General features: G+C 41.5%; 1 protein-coding gene across 1 annotated transcript in view; it reads right to left on the bottom strand.

Annotated features, from left to right (window-relative positions):
• fat4 (FAT atypical cadherin 4) overlaps nt 1–27,500 on the bottom strand; it is a 178,531-nt gene that overhangs the window by 321 nt on the left and 150,710 nt on the right. Inside the window, exons 9-17 of the mRNA XM_061976484.1 lie at nt 21,803–26,152; nt 20,652–20,756; nt 20,239–20,546; nt 15,092–15,177; nt 11,344–11,523; nt 10,558–10,682; nt 8,602–8,819; nt 5,676–5,925; nt 1–2,143 (exon numbers count right to left, since the gene is read on the bottom strand). The exon at nt 1–2,143 is cut by the window's left edge and continues 321 nt beyond it. Of these exons, the coding sequence (XP_061832468.1) occupies nt 255–2,143; nt 5,676–5,925; nt 8,602–8,819; nt 10,558–10,682; nt 11,344–11,523; nt 15,092–15,177; nt 20,239–20,546; nt 20,652–20,756; nt 21,803–26,152 (7,511 nt within the window). The 3' untranslated portion in view covers nt 1–254. The remainder of the gene's footprint in view (nt 2,144–5,675; nt 5,926–8,601; nt 8,820–10,557; nt 10,683–11,343; nt 11,524–15,091; nt 15,178–20,238; nt 20,547–20,651; nt 20,757–21,802; nt 26,153–27,500) is intronic.

Below are 27,500 nucleotides of genomic sequence, written 5' to 3'. Positions count from 1 at the left end.
TCTGGTCCTTCACGCTGCCTGTGAAGAAAGGAAGTCACGTGACCAAAGTTGACCGTGCTGCCATCCTCAAATGTCCGTAAGGCAGGCGTGCTCCATCCTCGCTCTTGGAGCAGGCCACCAATTCATCAGCACGGAGGCAGCGGCCATGTTGCTTTCCAAAGGCTGGCGAGGAGCTGTCGCAAGGAAGGAAGGAAGGCACCGCGCCGCCTTACTGCATTCAAGTCGTCTCAGAAGGTCCATCCAAATAAATATCCTCACACGTATTGTTCGGCTTCTCCTTCGTTGAGAATAGTGACGGAGCCATCGCCACTTTTCATCTCAATGTCTCTGGCCGACGCGTCCTCAGGCAGCATGGCCAAGTCCTTGAACACGTCCACGTAATGTCCGAACCCGGGACCCCAGCTTAGAAGGTTGTCCCAGTTGAAGCCCCCGCCCGGAGGACCTACTTTGTGAGGCAGGGTGTTGTGCTGCTCGCCGGGGGGGAATTGGGCCACGCCGGGACTCCCCTCCGCCCGCCGGCTGGAGTAGCGCCTCTGCTTGAGTCTGCCGCCGTAATCCTCGTCGTCCGCGTCCGACTCGTTGACTTGCGACAGCTTGGGCACGCGGGAGCCGTAAGAGACGGGCTTGTCTCGGTCGTACTCCATCTCGGAGCAGGTGAAGGAGTCGTGCGAGTCGCTCTCCGAGGACGACTCCGGCGCGGGGATGCCGTCGGCTGGGTTGCGGACGCGCGAGAGCGGCCGGCGGCAGTCCTCTTCCGAGCTGGAGCGGCCGTGGTCGGCGCTGCAGATGCTGGGGTTGCGAGGGCGCGGGTTGTTGAGCCGCTCCACCTCCTCGATGGAGAGCCCCACGGGGGGTCCCGTCTCCAAGGGGATCTGCTCCACGGGCTGCTTCAGCCGACTGCCGGGGCGGGACACGTGGCCGGCCATGGTCTGCGGGCTCTTACTGCGCCTGCCCAGCCGGGTGGCGTAGTTGAACATGGGCGGTGGCTGGCACATGTCGTTGGGGCTGCCCTCGCGGCGGGCCAGGTTGAGCTCCCTGGTGGGAGTGTTTCTGTAAAAGGAGGAGGGCTTGGCGAAGGGGGCCGGCGAGTGCCTGGAAAGAGGGTTAGGGGTGGGGCAAGCCGAGTGGGAGTGGCTTAGGGGGGTGGATCTAAGTGCTTGTTGGTACTGCGGCTGGTAGGTGTAGCTGGTGGCGCCCATGGGCAAGGGCGACTGCCGGGCAAAACCCAGCGGGCTGTGTCTCTGGATGGAGAACTTGGGCGTGTGGCTGCGGAACTGCTTGTAGTGCTGAATGATGTCGGCATCAGACGGAGCGATGCTGCTGGCGTTGTCGATGTCGTAGTGCTCCATGTCCGCCTCCTGACCACTGCAGGGGGCGCAGGGGGCACTGGGGATGGCCTCGTTGTTGTGAGGGATGTCGGATTCATCGTAGATCAGGTAAGGGTTCTCCCTCTCGATGATGTCCGGCTTTGGATTCCCTTCCGGTTGCTTCCGCACCGTCATGTCATCTCCGTAAGGCGGGATGTTGTCTGGGTCATCGAAGGCCACATTTTCGCTGCCTTTCTTCTTCTTTTTCTTCTTCTCCTTGGGTTTCTTCTCCTTGGGCTCCTTTGGCACTTTGGTCTTGTTGCGGCCTTTGCAGTGGTTGCACAGGATCAGACCGAGCACCACCAAGGCCAGCACGGTGGTACAGCTCCCCACGATGGCGGGCACCGCCCAAATAGGCAGAACCATGGCCTCCGTCACGGGGTTCGGACTGCAGATGAAGCCGCCGTTGTTGGCCGTCTTGCAGGTGGTTCCTTGTGGGCACTGCACACCCAGGCACGCCACCAGGGTCTCGCAGGTCTTGCCGGTGTAGAACTCGGAGCAGGCGCAGGAGTAACCGGAATGGGGCTCGGGCACGCAGCTCCCGTGGTTCTGACAGGGGTTGGAGGCGCAGTCGCCTGGCGGCACACACTGGTAAGCGTACCACTGGTTGATGCACATCAGGCCGTCCCAGCAGGGGCCGCTCCCGCACAGGTCAGGACCCCTGCAGCCCATCTTGACCGACGGACTGGTCCGCGTCAAGGTGACAAGATTGTGTTCTCCGGCAAAAGGCAGGTTGTGGTTGTTGTATTTCACGAAGGCCAAGCAGCCGTCAAAACCTGCACACACAAAATGAAACATCAGGACACAAACACTCGCATTCTCACTAACTAACTATCTACACATCACACATAATAATAATAACATTGTCTCAGTGGAACAACCTTTCATTCATGTCTTACATACATACATACATATGCATGTATGTATACATACATATTTACATATGTACATATATATGTATGTATGTATGTATGTATGTATGTATGTATGTATGTATGTATGTACATATATACATACATATGTATGTAGTATGTATATACATACATATGTATGTATATACATGTACATACATACATACATACATATGTACATATATATGTATGTATGTATGTATGTACATATATGTATGTATATACATACATACATACATATGTATGTATATATGTACATACATATGTACATATATACATACATATGTATGTATGTATGTCTATATATACATACATATGTATGTATATACATACATACACATGTATGTATATACGTACATACATATGTATGTACATTGTACATACATACATACGTACATACGTATGTATGTATGTATATATGTACATACATATGTATGTACGTATGTACATACATATGTATGTACGTATGTACATACATACATATGTATGTATATATGTACATACATATGTACATACATACATATGTATGTATGTATATATGTACATAGATATGTATGTACATACACACATATGTATGTACATACATACGTATGTATGTAGTATATACGTACATACATATGTATGTATATATGTACATACATATGTACATACATACATATGTATGTACATATATACATACATACATATGTATGTATGTATATATGTACATAGATATGTACATACATACATACATATGTATGTACATACATACATATGTATGTATATATGTACATACATATGTACATACATACATACATACATATGTATGTACGTATATACATACATACACATGTATATATATATATACGTACATACATATGTATGTACATATATACATACATACATACGTATGTATGTATATATGTACATACATATGTATGTATGTACATATATACATACATACGTATGTATGTATGTATTTATATATGTACATACATATGTACATACATACATACATACATATGTATGTATGTACGTACATACGTATATACATACATACATACGTATGTATGTACATATATACATACATACATACATATGTATGTACGTATGTATGTATGTACATACATATGTATGTACATATATACATACATATGTATGTATATATGTACATACATATCTACATACAGCCCTGCGATGAGGTGGCGACTTGTCCAGGGTGTACCCCGCCTTCCGCCCGATTGTAGCTGAGATAGGCTCCAGCGCCCCCCGCGACCCCAAAAAAGGGAATAAGCGGTAGAAAATGGATGGATGGATATGTACATACATACGTATGTATGTAGTATATACGTACATACATATGTATGTACATACATACATACATACATATGTATGTACATATATACATACATACATATGTATGTATGTATATATGTACATATATATGTACATACATACATATGTATGTACGTATATACATACATGTGCATGTATGTATATACATACATATGTACATATATACATACATATGTATGTACATATATACATACATACATATGTATGTATGTATGTATGTACATACACACATGTATGTACATACATACGTATGTATGTAATATATACGTACACACATATGTATGTATGTATATACATACATATGTATGTACATGTATGTATGTACATATATACATACATATGTACGTATATACATACATATATATATATGTATGTGTATATGTACATACATACATATGTATGTACGTATATACATACATACATACATACATACATATGTATGTACATATACACATACATACATATGTATGTATGTACATACATACATATGTATGTACATATGTACATACATACATACATATGTACATACATATGTACGTATGTATATATGTACGTACATACATACATACATACATATGTACATACATATGTACGTATGTATATATGTACATACATACATACATACGTATGTATGTAGTTATACATACATATGTATGTACGTATATACTACATATATACGTATGTATGTACATATATACATACATATGTATGTACATATATACATACATATGTATGTATGTACATACATACATACATACGTACATACATATGTATGTACATACATACATACGTACATACATATGTATGTATGTATATATGTACATACATACATATGTATGTACATATATACATACATATGTATGTACGTATATACTACATACATACGTATGTATGTACATATGTATGTACATATATACATACATATGTATGTATATATGTACATACATATGTATGTATGTATATATGTACATACATATGTATGTATGTATATATGTACATACATATGTATGTACATATATACATACATATGTATGTATATATGTACATACATATGTATGTACATACATACGTACATACATATGTATGTATGTATATATGTACATACATATGTATGTATGTATATACATACATACATATGTATGTACATATATACATACATATGTAAATATGTATGTATATACATACATATTTATGTATGTATTTACATACATATGTATGTACATACATACATACATACATACAAGAACCTTATGTGAAACATTGTCTCAGTTTTAGAAGCTTTCATTCATTTTGTGTGCAACTGATAATATTATTTCTAGTTTAATCAGGATTATTGATCAACTATTTTAAACTCTTTATTCTGCTTTTTTCTGTTTTATTTATTGATATTACTACTACTATTCTTAATATTTGTATATATTTATTATTTGTACTTTAATCAGGATTATTTATGAACAATTTTAAACTTATATTTTATTCTGGTATTTTCTGTTTCATTTATTGATATTACTGGTATTATTCTTAATATTTCAAGTTTTCCAATCAGGCTTTTTACGAAATATTGTATTTATTGTTACTATTCCTATTTTTACTATTTTTACTTTATTCAGACTTATTTACATTTTTTTAACCATTATTCTGTTATTTTTTGTTTTATTCATTGCTAATATTACTGCTATTTGTTTGTATTAATTGATGTTTTTATTTATATTTTAATCAGGCTTTTTTTTTTTTAACTCTTCTTCATTTTTACTCTTTTTATCTCCATTTGTATTCATTGTGATTATTCTTACTTATTTATTTATTGTCCATATTTGATATCAGGTGTATTTATCTTTTTCATCAACATTTTACACTCCTTTTCATCTTTATTGCTATTATTATTCTTACTCATTTATTCATTATTATTTTAATCATTATTTATTATTATTTTAATCAGTCATATTTTTAGTGAACATGTTTTAACTTCTAATTCTTTATTGTTATTTTCTGCTTCATGTATTGCTACTATTGATACTATTCTTATTACTAATTGATGGTGTTATTGATCATTGCTACTGACCTGCAGCGGCTCCACCCGGGACCCCCCCCAGGGACAAGGTGGTGACGTGGAGGCCTCCAAAGTCGTGAGTGTGGTGGTGTACGAGGCGAGAGTGGGTGTGGTCCAGCAGAAGGAGCAGAGTGTTGGAGGAGTTCCTGATGAGCAGCAAGACGTGCCACCGACCGTCTGACATCACCACCTCAGCCACGCTGCGCTCCACCTTCCCAGCTGCACCCGCCTCAGACACGTAGTGGATGTTGCCCTTCCTCAGCTGCAGAACAACAACTAACTGCATCACTTCTCTCACAAAGCTTTTATTTTGAAATCAGCTGCTAAGTTCCGTCAATCAAACATGACTTCAGTTTTTTCTTTAGTTACTTAGTTAGTTGCTTGAGTAGTTAGTTAGTTAGTTAGTTGGTGTAACACTTTTGCTTGTGTCGGTTAGGTCATCAGTTGGCTAGTTATTTGGATGATCTAGTTTGTTGTTTAGTTACTATTAAATAGTTTGTACGTTATTTACTTGGTTGGTTAGTAAGTTGGATATTTGTTTAGCTAGCTTTTGTTAGTTAGTTAGTTAGTGTTATCTATTTGCTGGTGATTTTTTATTCATCGGTTAGTTAGTACGTTTGCTCCTTAGTTGTTTTAACTATTGTGTTGTTTAGTTTGTTAGTTTTAGTTGTTTAGTTAGTTAGTTTGTGTCATCTATTCACCAGAGCTGTTGGTCAGTAGTTATGGTTATTCTCTTTCTATGGCACCATGTTACCATTTAGTGGTCAATAGTATGGAATATGTACTTCACTGTGCAACCAACTAATACGAGTCTCAATTAATCAATCAATCAATCAATCAATCAATGTGTTCCTTAATTACTTGCTAAGTTGAATATTTGTTCAGTCATTTGCTTATTTTTTTTCAGTTATTGGTTAATTAGTTATTCAGATAGTTGTTTAGCTAGTTGGTTGTTTAGTTTGGCAGTGAGTTACTTTTTAGTTGGTGTTGGGGTAGTTAGTTAGTTAGTTTGTTGTCCATTCACTCGCCTCAGTAAAGAGTTCTGTATTTGCCAGTGTATGTTAGTTACTGGTATGGATTGTCCTCATTAGTTAGTCCATTATTGATTGGTTGGTGAATTTGTTTGATCTCTTCACGTATTTGCTTGTTTCTATTAGTTAGTTGGATTTCTTTATAAGTAACTACATATTCGCTGGTGTGTGTAAGTTTGAGAGTTGGTTTGTTACGTAGTGGGTTGGCTAATTTGTTAGTTAGTTGGTTAGGTAGCTAATTGGTTAGTGTTGTCTGGTTGATTGATTTGGTAGTAAGTTAGTGTTATGTATTTGCCATGGTTAGTTAGTGAATGGGTCAGTCAGTAATTGGTCAGATAGTGTTAATTCATGTTAATGTTATTTAATGGGTCATTTAATTGGTCAGTTAGTTAGTGTTATGTATTTGCTGTTGTTAGTTGGTTAGTCAGTTAGTTAGTTCACAGGTTAGTCAATTAGTTAGTGTTATGCATCTGTTGGTTAGTCAGTCAGTTAGATAGTGTAGTTGTCAGTAGTAAATGGGTCAGTCGGTAATTGGTGTTAATTAATGTTAATGTTAGTTAATGAGTCATTTAATTTTTCAGTTAGTTAACTAGTTAGTCAATTAGTTAGTGTTATGTATTTGCTGTTGTTAGTTGGTTAGTCAGTTAGTTAGTTCACAGGTTAGTCAATTAGTTAGTGTTGTGCATTTGTTGGTTAGTCAGTCAGTTAGATAGTGTAGTTGTCACTGGTAGTTAGTTATTCAGTCAGTTAAATAGTTAGTGTTGTCTGGTTGATTGATTTGGTAGTAAGTTAGTGTTATGTATTTGCCATAGTTAGTTAGTAAATGGGTCAGTCGGTAATTGGTCAGATAGTGTTAATTCATGTTAATGTTAGTTAATGAGTGATTTAATTTTTCAGTTAGTTTACTAGTTAGTCAGTTAGTTAGTGTTCTGTATTTGCTGTTGTTAGTTGGTTAGTCAGTTAGTTAGTTCACAGGTTAGTCAATTAGTTAGTGTTATGCATTTGTTGGTTAGTCAGTCAGTTAGATAGTGTAGTTGTCACTGGTAGTTAGTTATTCAGTCAGTTAATTAGTTAGTGTTGTCTGGTTGATTGATTTGGTAGTAAGTTAGTGTTATGTATTTGCCATAGTTAGTTAGTAAATGGGTCATTAATTGGTCAGATAGTGTTAATTCATGTTAATGTTAGTTAATGAGTCATTTAATTGGTCAGTTAGTTAACTAGTTAGTCAGTTAGTTAGTGTTCTGTATTTGATGTCGTTAGTTGGTTAGTGAGTTAGTTATATTTGGTAGTAAGTTAGTGTTATGTATTTGCCATAGTTAGTTAGTAAATGGGTCATTAATTGGTCAGATAGTGTTAATTCATGTTAATGTTAGTTAATGAGTCATTTAATTGGTCAGTTAGTTAACTAGTTAGTCAGTTAGTTAGTGTTCTGTATTTGATGTCGTTAGTTGGTTAGTGAGTTAGTTAGTTCACAGGTTAGTCAATTAGTTAGTGTTATGCATTTGTTGGTTAGTCAGTCAGTTAGATAGTGTAGTTGTCACTGGTAGTTATTCAGTCAGTTAATTAGTTAGTGTTGTCTGGTTGATTGATTTGGGAGTAAGTTAGTGTTATGTATTTGCCATAGTTAGTTAGTAAATGGGTCAGTCAGTAATTGGTGTTAATTAATGTTAGTTAATGAGTCATTTAATTGGTCAGTTAGTTAACTAGTTAGTCAGTTAGTTAGTGTTCTGTATTTGCTGTCGTTAGTTGGTTAGTGAGTTAGTTAGTTCACAGGTTAGTCAATTAGTTAGTGTTATGCATTTGTTAGTTAGATACTGTAGTTGTCACTGGTAGTTAGTTATTCAGTCAGTTAATGAGTTAGTGTTAGTAATGTAATGAGTGAGTGAGTTAGTTAGAGAGGATCTGACCTTGACGGTGGTGTAGTTGCTTCCCTCCTGGACGTGCAGCAGAGTTCCGCTCTTTGCACGAGTCCTGAACTTCACCTCCAGACGTGCAGGACTAACCAGGTCAGAGTCAGAGTCCTGCAGCCAGCGGCTCAGCAGGGCGTCTCGCTTGGGGCCTTGCTTGAGGGAGTAGTCCAGGCGCCCGCTGCCGTCCAGCGACAAGGCCGTGTCCGCCGTCATGTCTGACACACACACACACACACACACACACACACACACACACACACACACACACACACACACACACACACACACACACACACACACACACACACACACACACACACACACAATTATCTCCTTCAAAGTGACTCAGCGTTTGTTTCCCTCCATGCGAGCGCCAGAGACACAGGTAAGGTTTTCATTTGCAACTAGTAGAAGTAGACGCCATCATAAAGTCTTCCAAAACGTCAGGCATCAAGTTGCACATCAATGTTGTTAAAAAATAAGTAACTTTTGATCAAAATGATGAAAAAAAGCTAGCATGCTAATACCACGTGTTAACTAACCAAATATTGACACTGTAAGATCAGCCATTAAAGATAGCATGCTAACACTTAGAAGCAAAATAATTCACACTAAAGAGCAAAAAAAAGAGGAGTATGCTAATGTTAGCATGCTAACAGTTAACTAATGCCAAGTACCAAAATATTAAAATGTGAGGCATTTACCTGCCAGATTAGCAACAACAACAAAGACAGCATGTTAGCATATCTGAAGTAACACATGATTGTGAATGATTTGTAATAGTCAAAGATTGTCAGTTCACTAAATATTCCAATCAGACGAAAAGCTAAAAAGAAGAGTTAGCATATGTGAAGTAACAAAATATCTTCTTCTCAATTGTATACTTGCAAACTGAGCTATACAAAAAGCTAGCATGCTAATGCTAGCATGCTAACAGTTCACGGTAACACAATATTTGAATCTGATACTTGCAAGATTAGCTAAGACAAAGACAGCATTTTAAAGGTTAAAAGTAACAAAATATTTCACACTACACTATCATGCTAATGTTAGAATGCTAACAGCAGTAACTGAATATGTGATGCTAAGGCTAATACTTAGGAGATTAGCTATAAAAAAAAAGCTGAAATGTTAACACGCTAACAGTTAACATGTGAAGTAACAAAATATTTCAATCTGAGGGGCACACTAGCAAAATGAGCTAAAAAGTGACAGCATGCTAAAGGTTAGCATACATAAAGTATTTCACTCTGCAAAAGGAGCTAAAAAATAGTATGCAGGTAAAAAAACGATTTAATCTGAGTTGTACATTAGCAAGATTAGCTAAAAAGATAGCAGGGTAACAGAAATCTATGATGCTAATGTTAGAATGCTAACAGTTCATGTATGTCAAGTAACTAAATATTTGATACTAAGGCGTGGTCTTTAGCTAAAATGCTAGCATGCTAATGTTTGCATTATCACTGTTATTGTATGTCAAATAACCCAAACAATGTAAACTGAGGGCTATATGTGCAAGATTAGCTAGACAACAGTTAGCATATGTGAAGTAAGACAATATTTCAGTGTTTACTTGCAAAAATGAGCTGGGAAAGAAAGTGGTGTGTTAACATTAGCATGCTAACGGTTAATGTACATCACCTATTTGAATATGAGGGGCATTAGCTCAAAAAAAGATTGCATGCTAAAGGTTAGCTCAAATGATTTCACTCTGAAGTATATACCGTATTTTTCAGACTATAAGTGGCAGTTTCTTTCATGGTTTGGCCAAGGGTGCGACTTATACTCCGGAGCGACTTATACTCAGAAAAATACGGTACTTGCAAATGAGCTAAAAAGGCTAGCATGTTAATGCTAACAGTTAGCCAAGGCTTTGAAGGGGTTGGGAAGAAGTTTTTGCAGAGCACGATGGAGTGTGGTTGCAGAGCATGTTAAACACCCAGGTGCACTTACATTTCTCGCAGTATTTTCCCGTGAAGCCGTCCACACACTGGCACTGCTGCCACGACCAGCGGTCCACACAGGTGCCCCCGTGTCTGCAGGGGCTGGCCGTGCACGCCCCCTCCAGCCTGGGACATCTAGGGCAACAAGTTGCATATTGAAAGAGTCCATTGCAGAGACGGACAGATGGCAGCGAGGGGGACAAGATGGTGAAAGCCCCCGAGCCCCGAGCCCAGGTGGGTGAGGGGCTCGGGGCACCAAGGATGCCCCCGAGCCCCTCACCCACCTGTCAAGGAAGCCCCCGAGCCCCTCGCCCACCTGTCAAGGAAGCCCCCGAGCCCCTCGTCCACCTGTCAAGGATGCCCCCGAGCCCCTCACCCACCTGTCAAGGATGCCCCCGAGCCTCTCACCCACTTGTCAAGGATGCCCCCGAGCCCCTCACCCACCTGTCAAGGATGCCCCCGAGCCTCTCACCCACCTGTCAAGGATGCCCCCGAGCCTCTCACCCACCTGTCAAGGATGCCCCCGAGCCCCTCACCCACCTGTCAAGGATGCCCCCGAGCCCCTCACCCACCTGTCAAGGATGCCCCCGAGCCTCTCACCCACTTGTCAAGGATGCCCCCGAGCCCCTCACCCACCTGTCAAGGATGCCCCCGAGCCTCTCACCCACCTGTCAAGGATGCCCCCGAGCCTCTCACCCACCTGTCAAGGATGCCCCCGAGCCCCTCACCCACCTGTCAAGGATGCCCCCGAGCCCCTCACCCACCTGTCAAGGATGCCCCCGAGCCCCTCACCCACCTGTCAAGGATGCCACGCGATGCCAGCGCCTGACTGGGCTCCAGCGGGCGGCCATTGACGGCCAGCTCCATGATGCAGCCCACAAAGTCGTGGGAGACCACCTGACCGCGTCCATGGAGGATGGACTCCAAGGACCCCACGCCGCCCACCCACAGACCGTTGGGCTGCACGTCCAGAATCCTGCAGCACACAAACACCACTTTGAGTCAAACACACACACTCTCACTCTCACTCTCACTCCAGAATAATCCAAACATTTATTTAAGAATTGTTTTTAATCGAAAAAATAAATATATCAACAGCAAAAAAACAACAATTACAATTTGTATTTTTATACATCATTTCTGTCATTATTCATAATTATATTATTTAACTAATATATTATTTGTTACCAAAAATATCGATAAATTAATTAGTTTTGATTGAGAAAATAATTATATCAACAATAAAAAAAAACAAGTGTATTAATTTATATATTATTTGTGTATTTATTTGTATCAAAATTACATTATTTAACTACTAAAAAATAATTTTTTTAGTACAGAAAATAATCATCCTAACAATTATTTTAAAAAAATACTTATTTTCAATTTTATATCATTTCTGTCATTTATATTAAATATAAATAAATATGTTTTTCATTGAGAAAATGATTATATTACAATAAAAAAACTATTACATGTATTTGTATTTTATACATCATTTGTGTCATTTATATTATTTCAATATGTTATTATTTACTACAGAAATAGAACATTTAAAATCGAATTATTTTTTATTGAGAAAATAATTATAGTATCTATAATAAAATATTCATAAATTCTAATTTGTGTTGTTGCTTTTATATGGATATTTATATTATAACTATATTATTAACTACCACAATAGAAAATTAAACATATTTTTTTTAATTGAGATTAAATTATAGCAACAATTTACAAAAAAAATCATTATATTTTTTATTTGTATTATTTTTGTATTGTTTCTGTCATTATTTACATTAGAACTATTTCATGTAATATAATATTTTTTATTACTGAAATAATGAATGGATAAATTAGTTTTTTATTTGAGAAAATAATAATGATTAAAAACACTCATTTATTTATTTGTATTGTTTCATACATCATTTGTCTCATTATTTATACCATACCCATCTGACTTACTACCATACCCAGCTGACTTACTACCATACCCAGCTGACTTACTACCATACCCATCTGACTTACTACCATACCCAGCTGACTTACTACCATACCCAGCTGACTTACTACCATACCCAGCTCCCATTATTTGCTGACTTACTACCATACCCAGCTCCCATTATTTGTTGACTTACTACCATACCCAGCTGACTTACTACCATACCCAGCTCCCATTATTTGTTGACTTACTACCATACCCAGCTCCCATTATTTGTTGACTTACTACCATACCCAGCTCCCATTATATGCTGACTTACTACCATACCCAGCTCCCATTATTTGTTGACTTACTACCATACCCAGCTCCCATTATTTGCTGACTTACTACCATACCCAGCTCCCATTATATGCTGACTTACTACCATACCCAGCTCCCATTATTTGTTGACTTACTACCATACCCAGCTCCCATTATTTGCTGACTTACTACCATACCCATCTCCCACAAATCATGGTTGTTATTTTACAACAAACACACCACATGGTGGCGCTGTTACTAAACACAAAATGACTTGAAATTTCTCACACAGATGTGTACAAAACACCCACTGTAGTGTTGAGGGTGTTACGCTGAATCAGCATACAATTACTAATCGCTAGCTGGAAACTAGAGCTCTAACTGCAAGCTGGCAAAAGCAGCGTTATCGCTACCTAGCAAACAAAGCGTTAATCACTGGCTCGGACTAGAGCGCTAATCGCTAGCTGGCAACTAGAGCCCTGACTGCTAGCGGGTAAAAAGAGCATTAATTTCTAGCTGGCTGGAGTGCTAATTGTTAGCTGGCAACTAGAATGGTAATTGCTACCTGGTAAAAAGAGTGCTAATCACTAGTTGGAAACTAAAGCACTAATTGCTAATTGATTTTTGGATTGCAGCAAGCGCGTTAAGCGCTAGCTAACAACTAGAGTGCTAATCACTACCTTACCAAACAGCACTAATTGCTAGTTGGCAACTAGAGCGCTAATCACTAAATGGCAGCTAAAGGGCTAAACGCTGGCTGGAAAAACAAGTGCTAATCGCTTCCTGGTAACTGGAGCGCTGATCGCTAGCTGGCAACTAAAGCACTAATCTATAGCTGGCAACTAGAATGATAATTGCTATCTGGCAAAAAGAGCGCTAATCACTAGTTGGAAACTAAAGCGCTAATTGCTAGTTTGTAATTACAGTGCTAAGCGCTAGCTGGAAACTAGATGGCCAATTGCTAGCTACAACTAGAGTGCTAATTGTTATAAAAAAAAATTTATCCAACCAAAAATGTCTCGACCCTTCCTGCAGTACCTATGTGGACCCTCTTGTGCTGTAGACCTCTGCTTTAGGGCACGGACAAAGTACCTACAGTATGTGGACCCTCTTGGGGTAGACCTCTGCTTTAGGGCACGGACAAAGTACCTACAGTATGTGGACCCTCTTGGGGTAGACCTCTGCTTTAGGGCACGGACAAGGTACCTACAGTATGTGGACTCTCTTGGGGTAGACCTCTGCTTTAGGGCACGGACAAGGTACCTATGTGGACCCTCTTGGGGTCACAGGCCCCCTGCTGTAGACCTCTGCTTTAGGGCACGGACAAGGTACGTATGTGGACCCTCTTGGGGTAGACCTCTGCTTTAGAGCACGGACAAGGTACCTATGTGGACCCTCTTGGGGTCACAGGCCCCCTGTTGTAGACCTCTGCTTTAGGGCACGGACAAGGTACCTACAGTATGTGGACCCTCTTGGGGTAGACTTCTGCTTTAGGGCACGGACAAGGTACCTACAGTATGTGGACTCTCTTGGGGTAGACCTCTGCTTTAGGGCACGGACAAGGTACCTACAGTATGTGGACCCTCTTGGGGTAGACCTCTGCTTTAGGGCACGAACAAGGTACCTATGTGGACCCTCTTGGGGTCACAGGCCCCCTGTTGTAGACCTCTGTTTTAGGGCACGAACAAGGTACCTACAGTATGTGGACCCTCTTGGGGTAGACCTCTGCTTTAGGGCACGGACAAGGTACCTACAGTATGTGGACTCTCTTGGGGTAGACCTCTGCTTTAGGGCACGGACAAGGTACCTACAGTATGTGGACCCTCTTGGGGTAGACCTCTGCTTTAGGGCACGGACAAGGTACCAATGTGGACCCTCTTGGGGTAGACCTCTGCTTTAGGGCACGGACAAGGTACCTACAGTATGTGGACCCTCTTGGGGTAGACCTCTGCTTTAGGGCACGGACAAGGTACCTACAGTATGTGGACCCTCTTGGGGTAGACCTCTGCTTTAGGGCACGGACAAGGTACCTATGTGGACCCTCTTGGGGTAGACCTCTGCTTTAGGGCACGGACAAGGTACCTACAGTATGTGGACTCTCTTGGGGTAGACCTCTGCTTTAGGGCACGGACAAGGTACCTACAGTATGTGGACTCTCTTGGGGTAGACCTCTGCTTTAGGGCACGGACAAGGTACCTACAGTATGTGGACTCTCTTGGGGTAGACCTCTGCTTTAGGGCACGGGCAAGTCCAGCATGAAGCAAGAAGTGAGCATATGACAGGAGAAGGACAGGTGTGGCCTCACCAGTCGGTGTGCACGGCCACGTTGCTGACGGCACAGTAGCCTGCCTCCTGGTTGTCTCCACACAAATCCACCGTCAGCGACGCCGCCTGAGGACCACAAGTCAAATATTAGCCTCACTGAAACCACGTATGACAGAAATACAACAAACTTCCAGTGAAATGAGCTCTGATTGGCTGATGGCAACCAATCAGATGACTGCGTTGGATCCTGGGATCTGATTGGCTCAGTGAGCGTTGCATCAGTGTCGCTCTGCTTTGGGGACATTTTGCTTCAAAAAGCCCAAACGTTCTGCGTCTTCTAAGGCTTTTGGCATCGAACCCAATCGCCTCAGGAAGAGGTTTACCACGTCCAAACTCCTTTATGATATGCTAAAGAAAGTAGCTTTGGTTAGCCTGGCTGCCGTTAGCCTAAATTAGCATTACTGGATCTACTGGATCTTCCGAGGGAAAGAAATACAATGACTTTTTACAAAGTTACGATTTTCAGATTGTGTATATATATATATACTATATTATTTAATGTATTATTTATTACCAAAAATAATACATCGATAAATTAATTTGTTTTGATTGAGAAAACAATTTTATCAACAATAAAAAAACAAGTATATTAATGTATATATTATTTGTGTAATTATTTATATCAAAATTACATTTAATTAATATATTCTATATTACCGAACTACTTTAAAAAATTGGTTTTTAATACAGAAAATAATCATCATAATTATTAAAAAAATCTACTTGCTTATTTTAAATTTTATATCATTTCTGTCATTTATATTAAATATAAATAAATATGTTTTTCATTGAGAAAATTATTATATTACAATAAAAAAAACTATTACATGTATTTGGATTTTATACATCGTTTGTGTCATTTATATTATAACCATATTATTTCAATGATATATTATTATTTACTACAGAAATAGAAAATTAAAAATCTATTTTTTTTTATTGAGAAAATAATTATAGTATCTATAATAAAATATTCATATATTTTAATTTGTGTTGTTGCTTTTATATATATATATATATATATATATATATATATATATATATATATATATATATATATATATATATATATATATATATATATATATATATAGTCGGAGGCAGATATTTACATATATCTGAATTTAAGTGTTACTTCTTTTATTTCATAGTCATATTTGAAAACAGCTCGTGTTTTTCCATTTGTTCTCTTTCTGTTTGTCTGCAAGTAAACTGTGTGTGTTAACCTTGAAGCTTTGGAATGTTAGAAAGAGCGATAATGGGCATTTGTTTTGGCTAGAGAGACATGACTGCCAGGGACTTAAGAGGGGAGAGGGTTTGGTCGGGGGGGGGCAGACCATCTTGGCGACGCGATAGAATGTTCTATGCTGGACTGGTCTGAATGTATATGCAAAGCTTTGCAAATATATTACAAAATACCTATTCTGTCTCTGGTGGTTTTTCTACTCAGCTTTAAGTGTCGTAAAGAGCTTGGGAGCGACTTGTGACTTGAATTCCCTGGGAGGAACAACTGGTCCAAAACGCAACAATATATATATATATATATATATATATATATATATATATATATATATATATATATATATATATATAAAACTACATACGTGAGCACTGTAGCAGCCTGCTAAGCTACGTGTCTACGTGACTAATTGTCATGATAAAAATGGTTTCTACTCTTTCTGATCGAAGTCTCACAATATTCTTATTTATTTACTTAATTTCCCTTTCTTAGCTGGTTACTCTCAGGTGTCACACAGTTCCAGTTAGTCTTCTGTTCTTCAAGCTAGCTTAGCGTAGGGGTGCAACCATTAATCAATTAAATTGATTGTTCAATTAGAAAAAAGCTTCCATTTACAGGCCTCAAATTTGATCTTTTTAAAGGTCAAGGCAAGTGTTGCCTTACAGGAGTTCATGTATGAGATGATTATTGTTATCAATATTGAAATCATGATTAGTGATATTGTTGGGGTGTGAAGGTAATACCATCATGTCATTTGTAATGTCTAATAAAAAGTTAATTCTTTAATTAACATCCACTTGTCAGCTTTTTGTCATTACCTGATGCCTTTATCTCTATTTTGACATTTTGACAGAGGGAATTTTTCATTTGTATTTTTTTGAAGTTGTGTACATCATGTAGATGATGTATCGGGACAGATCCATTATGAGTTTGAGCAGAAATATGTGGTATAGGAATTAACTGTACACAATAACACATTAACAAATTGATGTGTCACATAAATGATTTTTGAAGTGACATGTTAAAAAAACAATTAATGTAAACAAAACCTGGTGTTTACTTTTTGATATCAAAATAAAACACAGAGCAGTTTGGCTAATGAAGATGAAGTCCAATAAACAAGCTTTGTTCTTCTCCAACACCTCACTAGTGGTTAAGTACAACAGTTTGGCCAACAACAACAAAAACCCCGGAGTGATACCTCTCACATCAAATAAACAATCTTCCCCGCCTGCGTTCAATTGGATGAGATGACAAAACAGAGCTAGCATTGATGTTATTTGAAGACTGATACAGTTAAATAAAGGAGTGAACATCCCAGTCAACAAAGTAAAGACTTTATAAACAAGTTGTGACAACTTTCACCTGCTGCAAAACATCAAATAGTTTTCTCCTTGGCTGTGTACTTTTAGTGTGTCTCCAATATTGTCCACACCTGTCTCCATCTAAACACAGCAGTGACTCTTAAACGCACGGTGGGAAGCGATTGAAAATTAGGTTAGCTTGGCTCCGTTTACTTCGAGTTGGTGTCGTTGGTCCGCCATGATTATCCACCCAAACACCGCTAGTGCGCATACGCCTGACTTCCTGTTGCTGAAAATGCATTAATAAATGACGTTTTTCGGTCATTAAAAAATTAAATGGTATTATTAACTGTTGGGAAATATAGCAAATTATCATTATACTGTTACATCCCTCGTCCATTAACAAGAAAAAAGTCAAGGGCGGTCACGGATACAAATTTATCAAATCCAATTGCATCAAAGAAGGTAAACCAAGTTGAATAGAAGGTAAGAGATGATAAAAAAAAAAGAAGATTGTTTGGTTAATAAAAAGGTGGAAGAAGGTTAAAAAAGGTAAATAGAAGGTAAAACAAGGTAAATAGATAGTAATTGTAGTAAATACAAGTTAAAAGAAGGTAAATAAAATGTAAAAAGAAGGCAAATAGTAGGTAAAAGTAGTAAATCAAATGGAAACAAGTAAAAAAAAGGTTAAAGAATGTAAATAGAAGGTAAATAAAAGGTAAAAGTATGAATACAACATGTAAAGTAAGTTAAATAGAAGGTAAAAAAGGGAAAAGAAAGTAAATAAATGGTAAAAGAAGTTAAATAGAAGGAAGGTAAAGAAAAGGTCCATCCATCCATTTTCTACCGCTTGTCTAAGGCAAAAGGTAAAAAAAAAAAAAGGGAATATAGAACGTAAAACAAGGTAAAAAGATAATAAAAGTTATTGCACCTTATTGCTTTTTTATCCTGCACTACCATGAGCTAATGCAACAAAATTTCGTTCTTATCTGTGCTGTAAAGTTCACATTTGAATGACAATAAAAAGGAAGTCTAAGTCTAATTACAAAAATATTTGTTTATTTCAACTATTTTCCCTAAAATAGGCATTGATGCTATAAAGTGTGTTTTATCCAACAAACTAATGGATAAGAGTGCTAGCAGACTAAAATAATGGATAGCTGCAGCCCGAGCATAGCGCTTAGCATGGCATCTCATCTCCGTGTCTGCATTTTACAACCGTCTGTATTACCTCATTTAACATATACTTAAATAATCCATTGTCGTCCAATCAAGATGCAACCACGAATCCATCATTTCCCCAACTTTGAATAGACGTTGTTGTGTAAATATCTGGCAAGGCAAGTGAGCGTGGCTGCTGGATTCCAACGTGTAGTGTGTGACATTCCCAAGCCTGGCTTCATTTCTCCCGTCTTGTCCCTTGAGGACAGCAAACAGAATTATTGTCACTTTAATGACACGTGTCCAGCAAATGCATGCATGGCCGTACAACGTTCCAGTAAATCTGTCCTCAGACTCGCTGCTGAGAGGACAATTACAAGAAGAAAAATGAGTCCTGCACCTTTTCTTAAGTAAACACGGAGCACTCTGCACAAGCCTCTCTGACGCGCTATAAAACATGTCCGGAGCACATGAACATTTTATGAACTTGGAGCAATCAAAGGCCTTATAAACGCGGCGAGATATCTGGTGTCTTGCCGCGGTGAGCTAGATTTGTTTTGGGTATTTTTTTTCATGCCTTTGAAAGTCGTGTGACGCTGAGGAAACTGGAGCAGAGCAGCTTATTGTTTTCCTTCTGGCTGGAAGGAGTGTGGAAGTGCCCTGTTGGAAGTACTGGAACTATTTAAGAGTCCACCGTCGGTCCCAATCACGCACACCAAGGCCTCGTTTGTCAAACTCCATTTGTTGAGCTCTTTGTTCACTCAACCTTTGTTGTGATTCGAGCATTCGGTCAGTTTTTCACCCTAATCAAACCTTTCTTACTGGTCTTTGTCAGTTGCTGGAGTTTGGGACTGACTGGCTCGTTTGCTGGCCTTCCTTATAAGGGCGTTGACTGCACCTTCATCTCGTTGGGACGACCACAATCCACGCTAATCAAAGATTGGCTCGCTCTCGCGACATCCGAATCCCTTCCACCTCCACAGTCCTGTATTCCGTTCCAAGCTGTCACTCAACACCACCTACAAACCAGACAAATTAACTGTTCTACCAGGTTCCTAATGCAGGTCCCAATGCTCTGTGGGAAATAAGAGATCTGCAGTCCAGCGGGACGCCTATTTTTTAAAAGCTTTGACAGGGCTTGGATGGATCCCCTCAATTTCCTTGCTGATGCTGCGTGTCTGGCAGAGTGAAGCCTCTCATTCTTTTTTAGATGCTCATCTTGTAAATCACAGCGAGCAATAGAATTGTAATTACAAGCCGGAGGAGCTGTAAGCCGAGCAACTGGCGGTTTGAGAGGCTGCAATTATCTGACGGTGCAAACAACAAACTGGCTGCTGTTTAGCCAAGAAACCTCAGCATGTAAACCGTCTCTTCTTGCAATTAAGCTATTGCTTTAAGCCTCAAAGACGCAGAAGTTCTTACCATGCCGGCTCTCCTGGCGATGACCGTGTGGAAATGGCCGTCCGACACTTTAATCATAGTCATCAATGTGTACGTTCCACTTCCCAAGTTGAAGGAGAAGCGCATCCGTCCCTCGAAGATCTCCAGGGCCAAAAACTCCGCCTTGTCTCCGGTCTGGTTGTCGTGGTTGTACATGAGCAAGGCGTTGTTGTTCAGGGTGGCGAACTTGACGTAGATGTAGTTGTTGTTGGGGTCCAGGGATGGGAACTCCATGTAGGAGAGCTCCTCGAAGCCATAGCTGTTCAGTTCGCAATGTTTGCCGAAGACCCCTGCGGTCAAAATAAGAGGATTTAGACTCATTTCCAGGTAGAACAGAACTTCTTCAGCACACAAATGATTATGCAACATGAAATGAGCTAATGAAAGTTACTCACCAAATGGGCAATGACAGTAATATCCGTCCACCCGGTTCTGACAGGACCCGCCATTAAAACATGGGTTACACTCACAGTGATTGATGATGGAATCACATGTTTTGCCTGGGTTCACAGAACAACATACATCAAATGAATGGAATGGAACATTCCCTACTGGACCAGCTTTCATCACCTGGTTGCGGGTCGAACAAATAACCTAACGTTACCTAACCTGTTTTCTATTTAGTCAAGATATCATGTTAGATTTGGTCTCTCAACAGAGAAGAATTGGCATATACTTCTTCGAAGGACCCGATCTGAGATCAAATGACTCTTGGACCAAGTGAATGAAAGACAAATGAACATGAAAGTACAAGCAATGTGACACTGATAATAACAGTAAGACTCAAGACATGTGGCATTTATGATCCCGCTAATGGACAAGGCGCATTGAAAGATGGTGCGAGACATAAAAAATAAAATTCTGCCTATAAATCGTGAAGATTGTTTAATGGAAAGGGAAGCGGCTGCCAAGAGCCAGCTCAGGAAAACAGGAAGAGGAAAGTTCACAGCGCGGGCATACAAACTACTGTAAGTCAATAGGTGCAGTTCCTCAGGAGGGTCATTCATCTTGATGAAAACTAAAGACCTGCTCATTTTTTATTGTCATAATAAAAATGGACAGTAATGACTTGACTTGGGAACATTTGAAAATGCCTTTCAGATGTGGCGACTGGACGACGAGCAGAAGCACAACGAGTGTGTCCGTAGTAAGTCCAATTAAAATCAAGACCCCCTTCTTATCGGGGGTAGTAAGTCCGAGCGGTCGTTAACATCCAAACATTAAAGGCCTGATTGGTTGTTTTATAAAGCTGGCAATTTGTCAAAGGACTGAATTCTTGATTAGTCAATCCTGCAGTAATTATGTCTGTGTGTGGTCAGCTCTGGGAAAGCAATGTGATACTTCGAGGGTCAGATCCACATCATTCATGTTATTAAAGCAAACATGTAATCTAAAAGTGTTTCTGGCAGCAGATGACTGTAACACCTCACAGCAAATATTGTCTTTGGAGCAAAAGCTGCCAGAAGATAAAATGATTGTACGACAGTGTGGACTTCTGTCCTCTTTATGACTGACAGAGAACATGACTTGTGTGTGTGTGGAGTACCTGCAAATCCGGATTTGCAGAGGCAGTTGAAGCCGCCAGGGAAGTTCTGGCACAGCGCCCCGTTCTTGCAAGGATTGGAATGGCATTCGTTGATGTCCCTCTCGCAGGCCATGCCGGTGAAACCATCAGGACAGGTGCAGGAGAAGCCCCCCACCAGGTTGTGGCAGGTGCCGCCATTGTGGCAAGGGGACGGCTGGCACTCGTCGATGTCGGTCTCACACACAGCTCCGGCGTACCCTGGCCTGCAGCTGCAAGCGTACGGCTGGAAGGGGTGGTTGGCGACAAGGATTACAGGGGCACTTTCTTCTGTCTTCATATCGGGTCCAACTGTGAGATGCCTCTTGCAGCTGCCCCCGTTCTGGCACGGGTTATGCGTGCAGGGATCGTGGTCCACGGCATCTATTAGCACTCCACTCTGTCTATTCAAAATGTCTTTAATGCTTTGAAAGAAGGTGGCTACACCACTGGGGTTCACGTACTGCCCGTGGCCCCGTTTAATAGCTGCCGTCACGAAAGTCTGGTTGTTGAGCTCAAACACGCCGTAAAGCAGGACTCCGGTGCCGAGTCCTGCCAGCTGTGAGTTGGAAATGCGTAAGAAGCTGAGGTAGTGGTCGGTGAGGAAGTTTTTGACGCCGTGAGATTGGAGACGGATCAGAATGCTGTTATCTACTGTGGCATTTGTGAAGCCCATGAAGAGGACTCTGGCTGTATTGCTGACTGGACCGTGGACGCCGTCACTGCTTCGTATAGTTAATTCAAAGTTTCCATCTGTCGAACGGGCTTTTGAGTTAAGTTTACAAGTTCCAGTAGGAATGTTAAAGAGAGCAGAGGAAGCTGGAATTAGCGAACAGTGGAACCTATCTTGAATGTCAGGGTCTTGGGGTTTTACATTTCCCAAAGAACCGCCAGAAAATATATTTCCGAAATAGTGAACAAAGATTTCCACTGACCTCGGCTCTGAGGGGTTGTCATTCTGGTCATTTATTTTGACGTGAATGGTTCCTGTGGAGGACATTTGAGGTACACCAGAGTCCTTGATCACGACGGAGAGATAGAAGTCACTAATCTGTTCTCTGTCAATCTCCCGACTTGTGGTTAGCGCTCCAGCTGGACTTAGGTGGAAATAACTGTTGGCAGAGCCAGAACTGAGGAGGCTGTATATGTAAGGTCCTTGATTGGGCGGTAAATCTGGATCGGAAGCTGTTAATATAGTGACAGCTGTGCCAGATTTCTGGTTCTCCATCACCTCAGCATACGTGGTTGTCAAGCTTGGACCGTTATCATTGATATCTTCCAGGTTCACAATCAGTGTGGCGCTTCCAGTAGAAGGAGGTGTGCCAGTATCCACAGCCAGCAGTGTCAGATTATACACAGGAGTTGTTTCTCTGTCCAGCACTGCTGCGACAGACACTTGGCCAGTCTTTGGATTCATTGTGAAAACCTTGTTATCAAAGTCTGGTGCAACAGAGTATGAGAATCTGCTCCAGCTTGGTACGGAGTCTGAGTCCTCGGCACTCACAAAGGTAACCAGACCACCTGGTGAGAGACCTTCACTAACCTGTACGTCGTACAGCTCCTGGGAAAAGACAGGAGGATCGTTGGCATCGAGGATTGTGATGTTGACATAAACCTCATCGATATCCGCCCCGAGAATTGCGCCAGCATTTTTGGCCAACACTTTAAGTGAAATCTTCTCCTCCTTCTCACGGTCCAGCACACCCGTGACATAAATTTGGCCAGTTTTCTTGTTAATCCCAAAGCCTTTCTTCCTGCTTTTCCCAAAAATGAGGTAGTAAACCACTCCATCCTCACCTTGGTCACGATCACTGGCAAAAACTTCTCCGACCACTGTGCCCTTTGGAGCAGCTTCGGATATTTCAAAATAGTATTCTTTGGAGACAAAGCGGGGCACGTATTCGTTGGCTCCCTTTAGCTGGATGTTGACGTTGGCAAAGCTGCAGCGCTCCTCGTCTGGAACGTTAAAAGCCTTAACTGTGAGATGGTAGACCTGCTTAGCCTCATAGTCCAAGAATCCCTGTGTGGTAATGATCCCCGTGTTGGGATCAATAACAAAGAGGTCACTGTCTGATGATTGTATTACGTAGGCCATGACTGCGTTAACGCCTGAATCCTCGTCAGTGGCGTTCATTTTGACCACAGTGGTGCCACTCGGAACGTTCTCCTGAACGATGGGGAAGTACTCATCTGGATTAAACATCGGAGGGTTGTCGTTCACATCAGTCACATGGATTATGACAGTGACATAGCTGCTTTTTGCAATCCAACCACCGTCGGTGGCAGAAACTCTAAGCTCGTGTTGTTGCTGCGCCTCGAAATCCAAAGGCTGAGCTAGCAATAACACGCCAGTTTTGTTATTAAGTGCAAACAGCCCCTTGTGGTTGCCTGATGTGATATTGTACTTGATGAGGCCGTTCATATCTTTATCCTTGTCTCTGGCTGATAGAGTCCTTATCGCTGTCCCCACAACAAGGCTTTCAGGCACTGTTGCTGAGATTTGGCTTTGTGAGAACTCAGGCGTGTGGTGGTTTTCCTCAGTCACTGCAATTCGCACTGCAGTTTCTGCTGACAAAGGTGGGTTTCCTTTGTCGCTGGCTGTGATAACCATAAGGAAAAGCTTATTTACGTCAGACGTGAGAGGCGACGCAACACTTATCCACCCGCTCATTTTATCCAATTTAAATTTACTCGAGCTATTACCTCCTGTAACCAAGTACTCAACCTCAGAGTTGAGGCCAAAGTCTTTTTTGTCGTGAGCTACGACCCTTACCAGTCTGGTACCAACCTTGACACTTTTTGTGACGGGAGTAAAGTAGCTCGGGAAATCGAACTCTGGTGGATTATCGTTACTGTCTACAATGTTCACAATGACTGTTGTCTCACTCATCAAAGGCTTGAGCCCTCGGTCTGAGGCTGTGACAATGAAACTGTGGCGGTTGATGTTCAGGCTACTAGCACCTGTCGAATTCTGATACCTCAACTGCTGCTTCACAAATATTTCTCCTGAACTGGCGTTAATTCTGAAGTACTCAGACTGAGAGCGAATAAAGTAGAATATTTTGCCATTAAAGCCCTCGTCAGGATCAGTGGCTGACACCCGTGTGACCACGGAGCCCACTTCTGTCAGCTCAGGGTAGTCCAGGTAGTACGACGGGCGACTAAACCTCGGGGCATTGTCGTTGATATCTGTTATGAATATTGTGACATCTGTGCTAACTGTCCAACCGGAGTCATGGGCGGACACTTTGATGATGTAATGGTTGGTGTCCTCCCGGTTGAGGGGCCTACTGATCGTTATGTCACCTGTGTTTGCGTTGATGCTGAACGGAAGGCCGGTGTCTGTGATCGAGTAGCGACTAATAGCGTTAGCGCCGGCATCCTCATCTGTGGTGGTGACTCTGGTGACAGTATAACCCACGGGTGCGTTCTCAGCCACAGTAGCGCTGAAGATCTTAGAAAACCTGGGCGCATTGTCGTTTACATCAAGCACACTTATCAGCACTTTGACAGCTGAGTTTTTAGACGGCAACCCTCTGTCGGTGGCTTTGACTTTCAAAGTGTACTGGGCCACCTTCTCACGATCAAGAGGCCTGCTGGTTCGTATTTCACCAGTGGCTCGACTAATGCTAAAGCTGTTCTCCTTGTTTCCATCCATGATGGCGTACTCCAGTTGCCCGTTAGGTCCGTCATCGAGATCCACGGCAGAGACCATGAGAACCCGCTGCGGGGACAGGTTCTCTAGTATGTCAGCATGGAAGGGATCCTTGTCAAACACTGGGTGATTGTCATTGACGTCCAGCACGCTGACGTCCACTCGCTCATAAGAAGAATAAGGGGGAAAGCCTTGATCCCTGGCCTCGATCCACAGCACGTATTTCTGGATGTGTTCGTAATCCAGCGGATGTCGGATGATCAACTCGCCCGAAAGCTGGTCAATGTGAAAGGCGTTGTCCAGGTTGCCGCTGGCGATGTAGTAGGACAGCGGCCCACCCCTCCTGGAAGAGCCGGTCACGGTGGTGACATGGTGGTTGGTGGGCTGGCTCTCAGGGAAGGTGAAGGCGCGCTCCTTCAGCTTGATGACGGGAAAGTTGCCTCCGTTGACAAAGCGTACGGTCACAGTGGTCGTGTCGGTTTTAGGGTTGGCTCCGCCGTCTTTAACGCGGACCGTGAGGGTGACCTCCGAGGTCCCCGTCAGCTTGTCGTTGGCGGTGATGGCACCTCGCACGGGGTCGATCTTGAACTTGTCAAAGTTGCGTCCGAGCAGGGAGTAGTGCAGCTGGGCGTTGGCGCCGGAGTCTTCATCAGTGACGGTAACAGCAAACACCAAAGACCCTGAACATGAAGACAGGAAATACATATTAAAATAGCAGTGTTTGAGAGAAGATATACCATTTCAAACATCTTTTTCAAAACATTCAAATTATATTTGACTTTTAAAACTCAAACATTTACTGCATATTACTTTAAGACAACAAATAAGAAATGGATTATTATTACAACAGGAGCAGTTATGAATAACGTATACAATTATTAATACTACTAAAATATTTTAAATACTAAAAATGATTGAGGAACATGTCTCCCGTCCAAAAGCAGAACCTAGTAACTCACTTCTAGCTGATTTTGATAAAACAAACGAAAACCAATCTATTTTATATTAAAGTCCCATCCATTCACAGAGATTTGATTTCTGCTTTGTTGATGTTAATTGGTATCCGCAATTCCAGCCTGCAATTTTCGTTCAGAATGTTCAGCATATCACCTAGTAACTCCAAAATTATTATCAGCTCAGTTTTGACCAAAATTGAGTTACTGGGTTTTGCCTTTGGACGGGAGATGTGGACCAACACTTTTTATAAATATACTTTTTATATTCTCATCTCCTCAGCCTTCCCGGTAAGGTCTATACAGGTGTACTGGAGAGGAGGCTACGCCGGATAGTCCAACCTCGGATTCAGGAGGAACAGTGTGGTTTTGGTCCTGGTCGTGGAACTGTGGACCAGCTCTATACTCTGGGCAGGGTCCTTGAGGGTGCATGGGAGTTTGCCCAACCAGTCTACATGTGTTTTGTGGACTTGGAGAAGGCATTCGACCGTGTCCCTCGGGAAGTCCTGTGGGGAGTGCTCAGAGAGTATGGGGTTTCGGACTGTCTGATTGTGGCAGTCCGCTCCCTGTATGATCAGTGTCAGAGCTTGGTCCGCATTGCCGGCAGTAAGTCGGACACGTTTCCAGTGAGGGTTGGACTCCGCCAAGGCTGCCCTTTGTCACCCATTCTGTTCTGAACTTTTATGGACAGAATTTCTAGGCGCAGTCAAGGCGTTGAAGGGGATCTGGTTTGGTGGCTGCAGGATTAGGTCTCTGCTTTTTAAACATGATGTGGTCCTGATGGCTTCATCTGGCCAGGATCTTCAGCTCTCACTGGATCGGTTCGCAGCCGAGTGTGAAGCGACTGGGATGAGAATCAGCACCTCCAAGTCCGAGTCCATGGTTCTCGCCCGGAAAAGGGTGGAGTGCCATCTCCGGGTTGGGGAGGAGATCTTGCCCCAAGTGGAGTAGTTCAAGTACCTCGGAGTCTTGTTCACGAGTGAGGGAAGAGTGGATGGTGAGATCGACAGGCGGATCGGTGCGGCGTCTTCAGTAATGCGGACGCTGTATCGATGCGTTGTGGTGAATAAGGAGC

This window comes from Nerophis lumbriciformis, linkage group LG16, assembly GCF_033978685.3.
Source record: "Nerophis lumbriciformis linkage group LG16, RoL_Nlum_v2.1, whole genome shotgun sequence".
In the NCBI taxonomy this organism is placed as follows: Eukaryota; Metazoa; Chordata; class Actinopteri; order Syngnathiformes; family Syngnathidae; genus Nerophis; species Nerophis lumbriciformis.
Note: the sequence above shows the minus strand (reverse complement) of the source record. Positions and strands in the feature narration are given on the sequence as shown.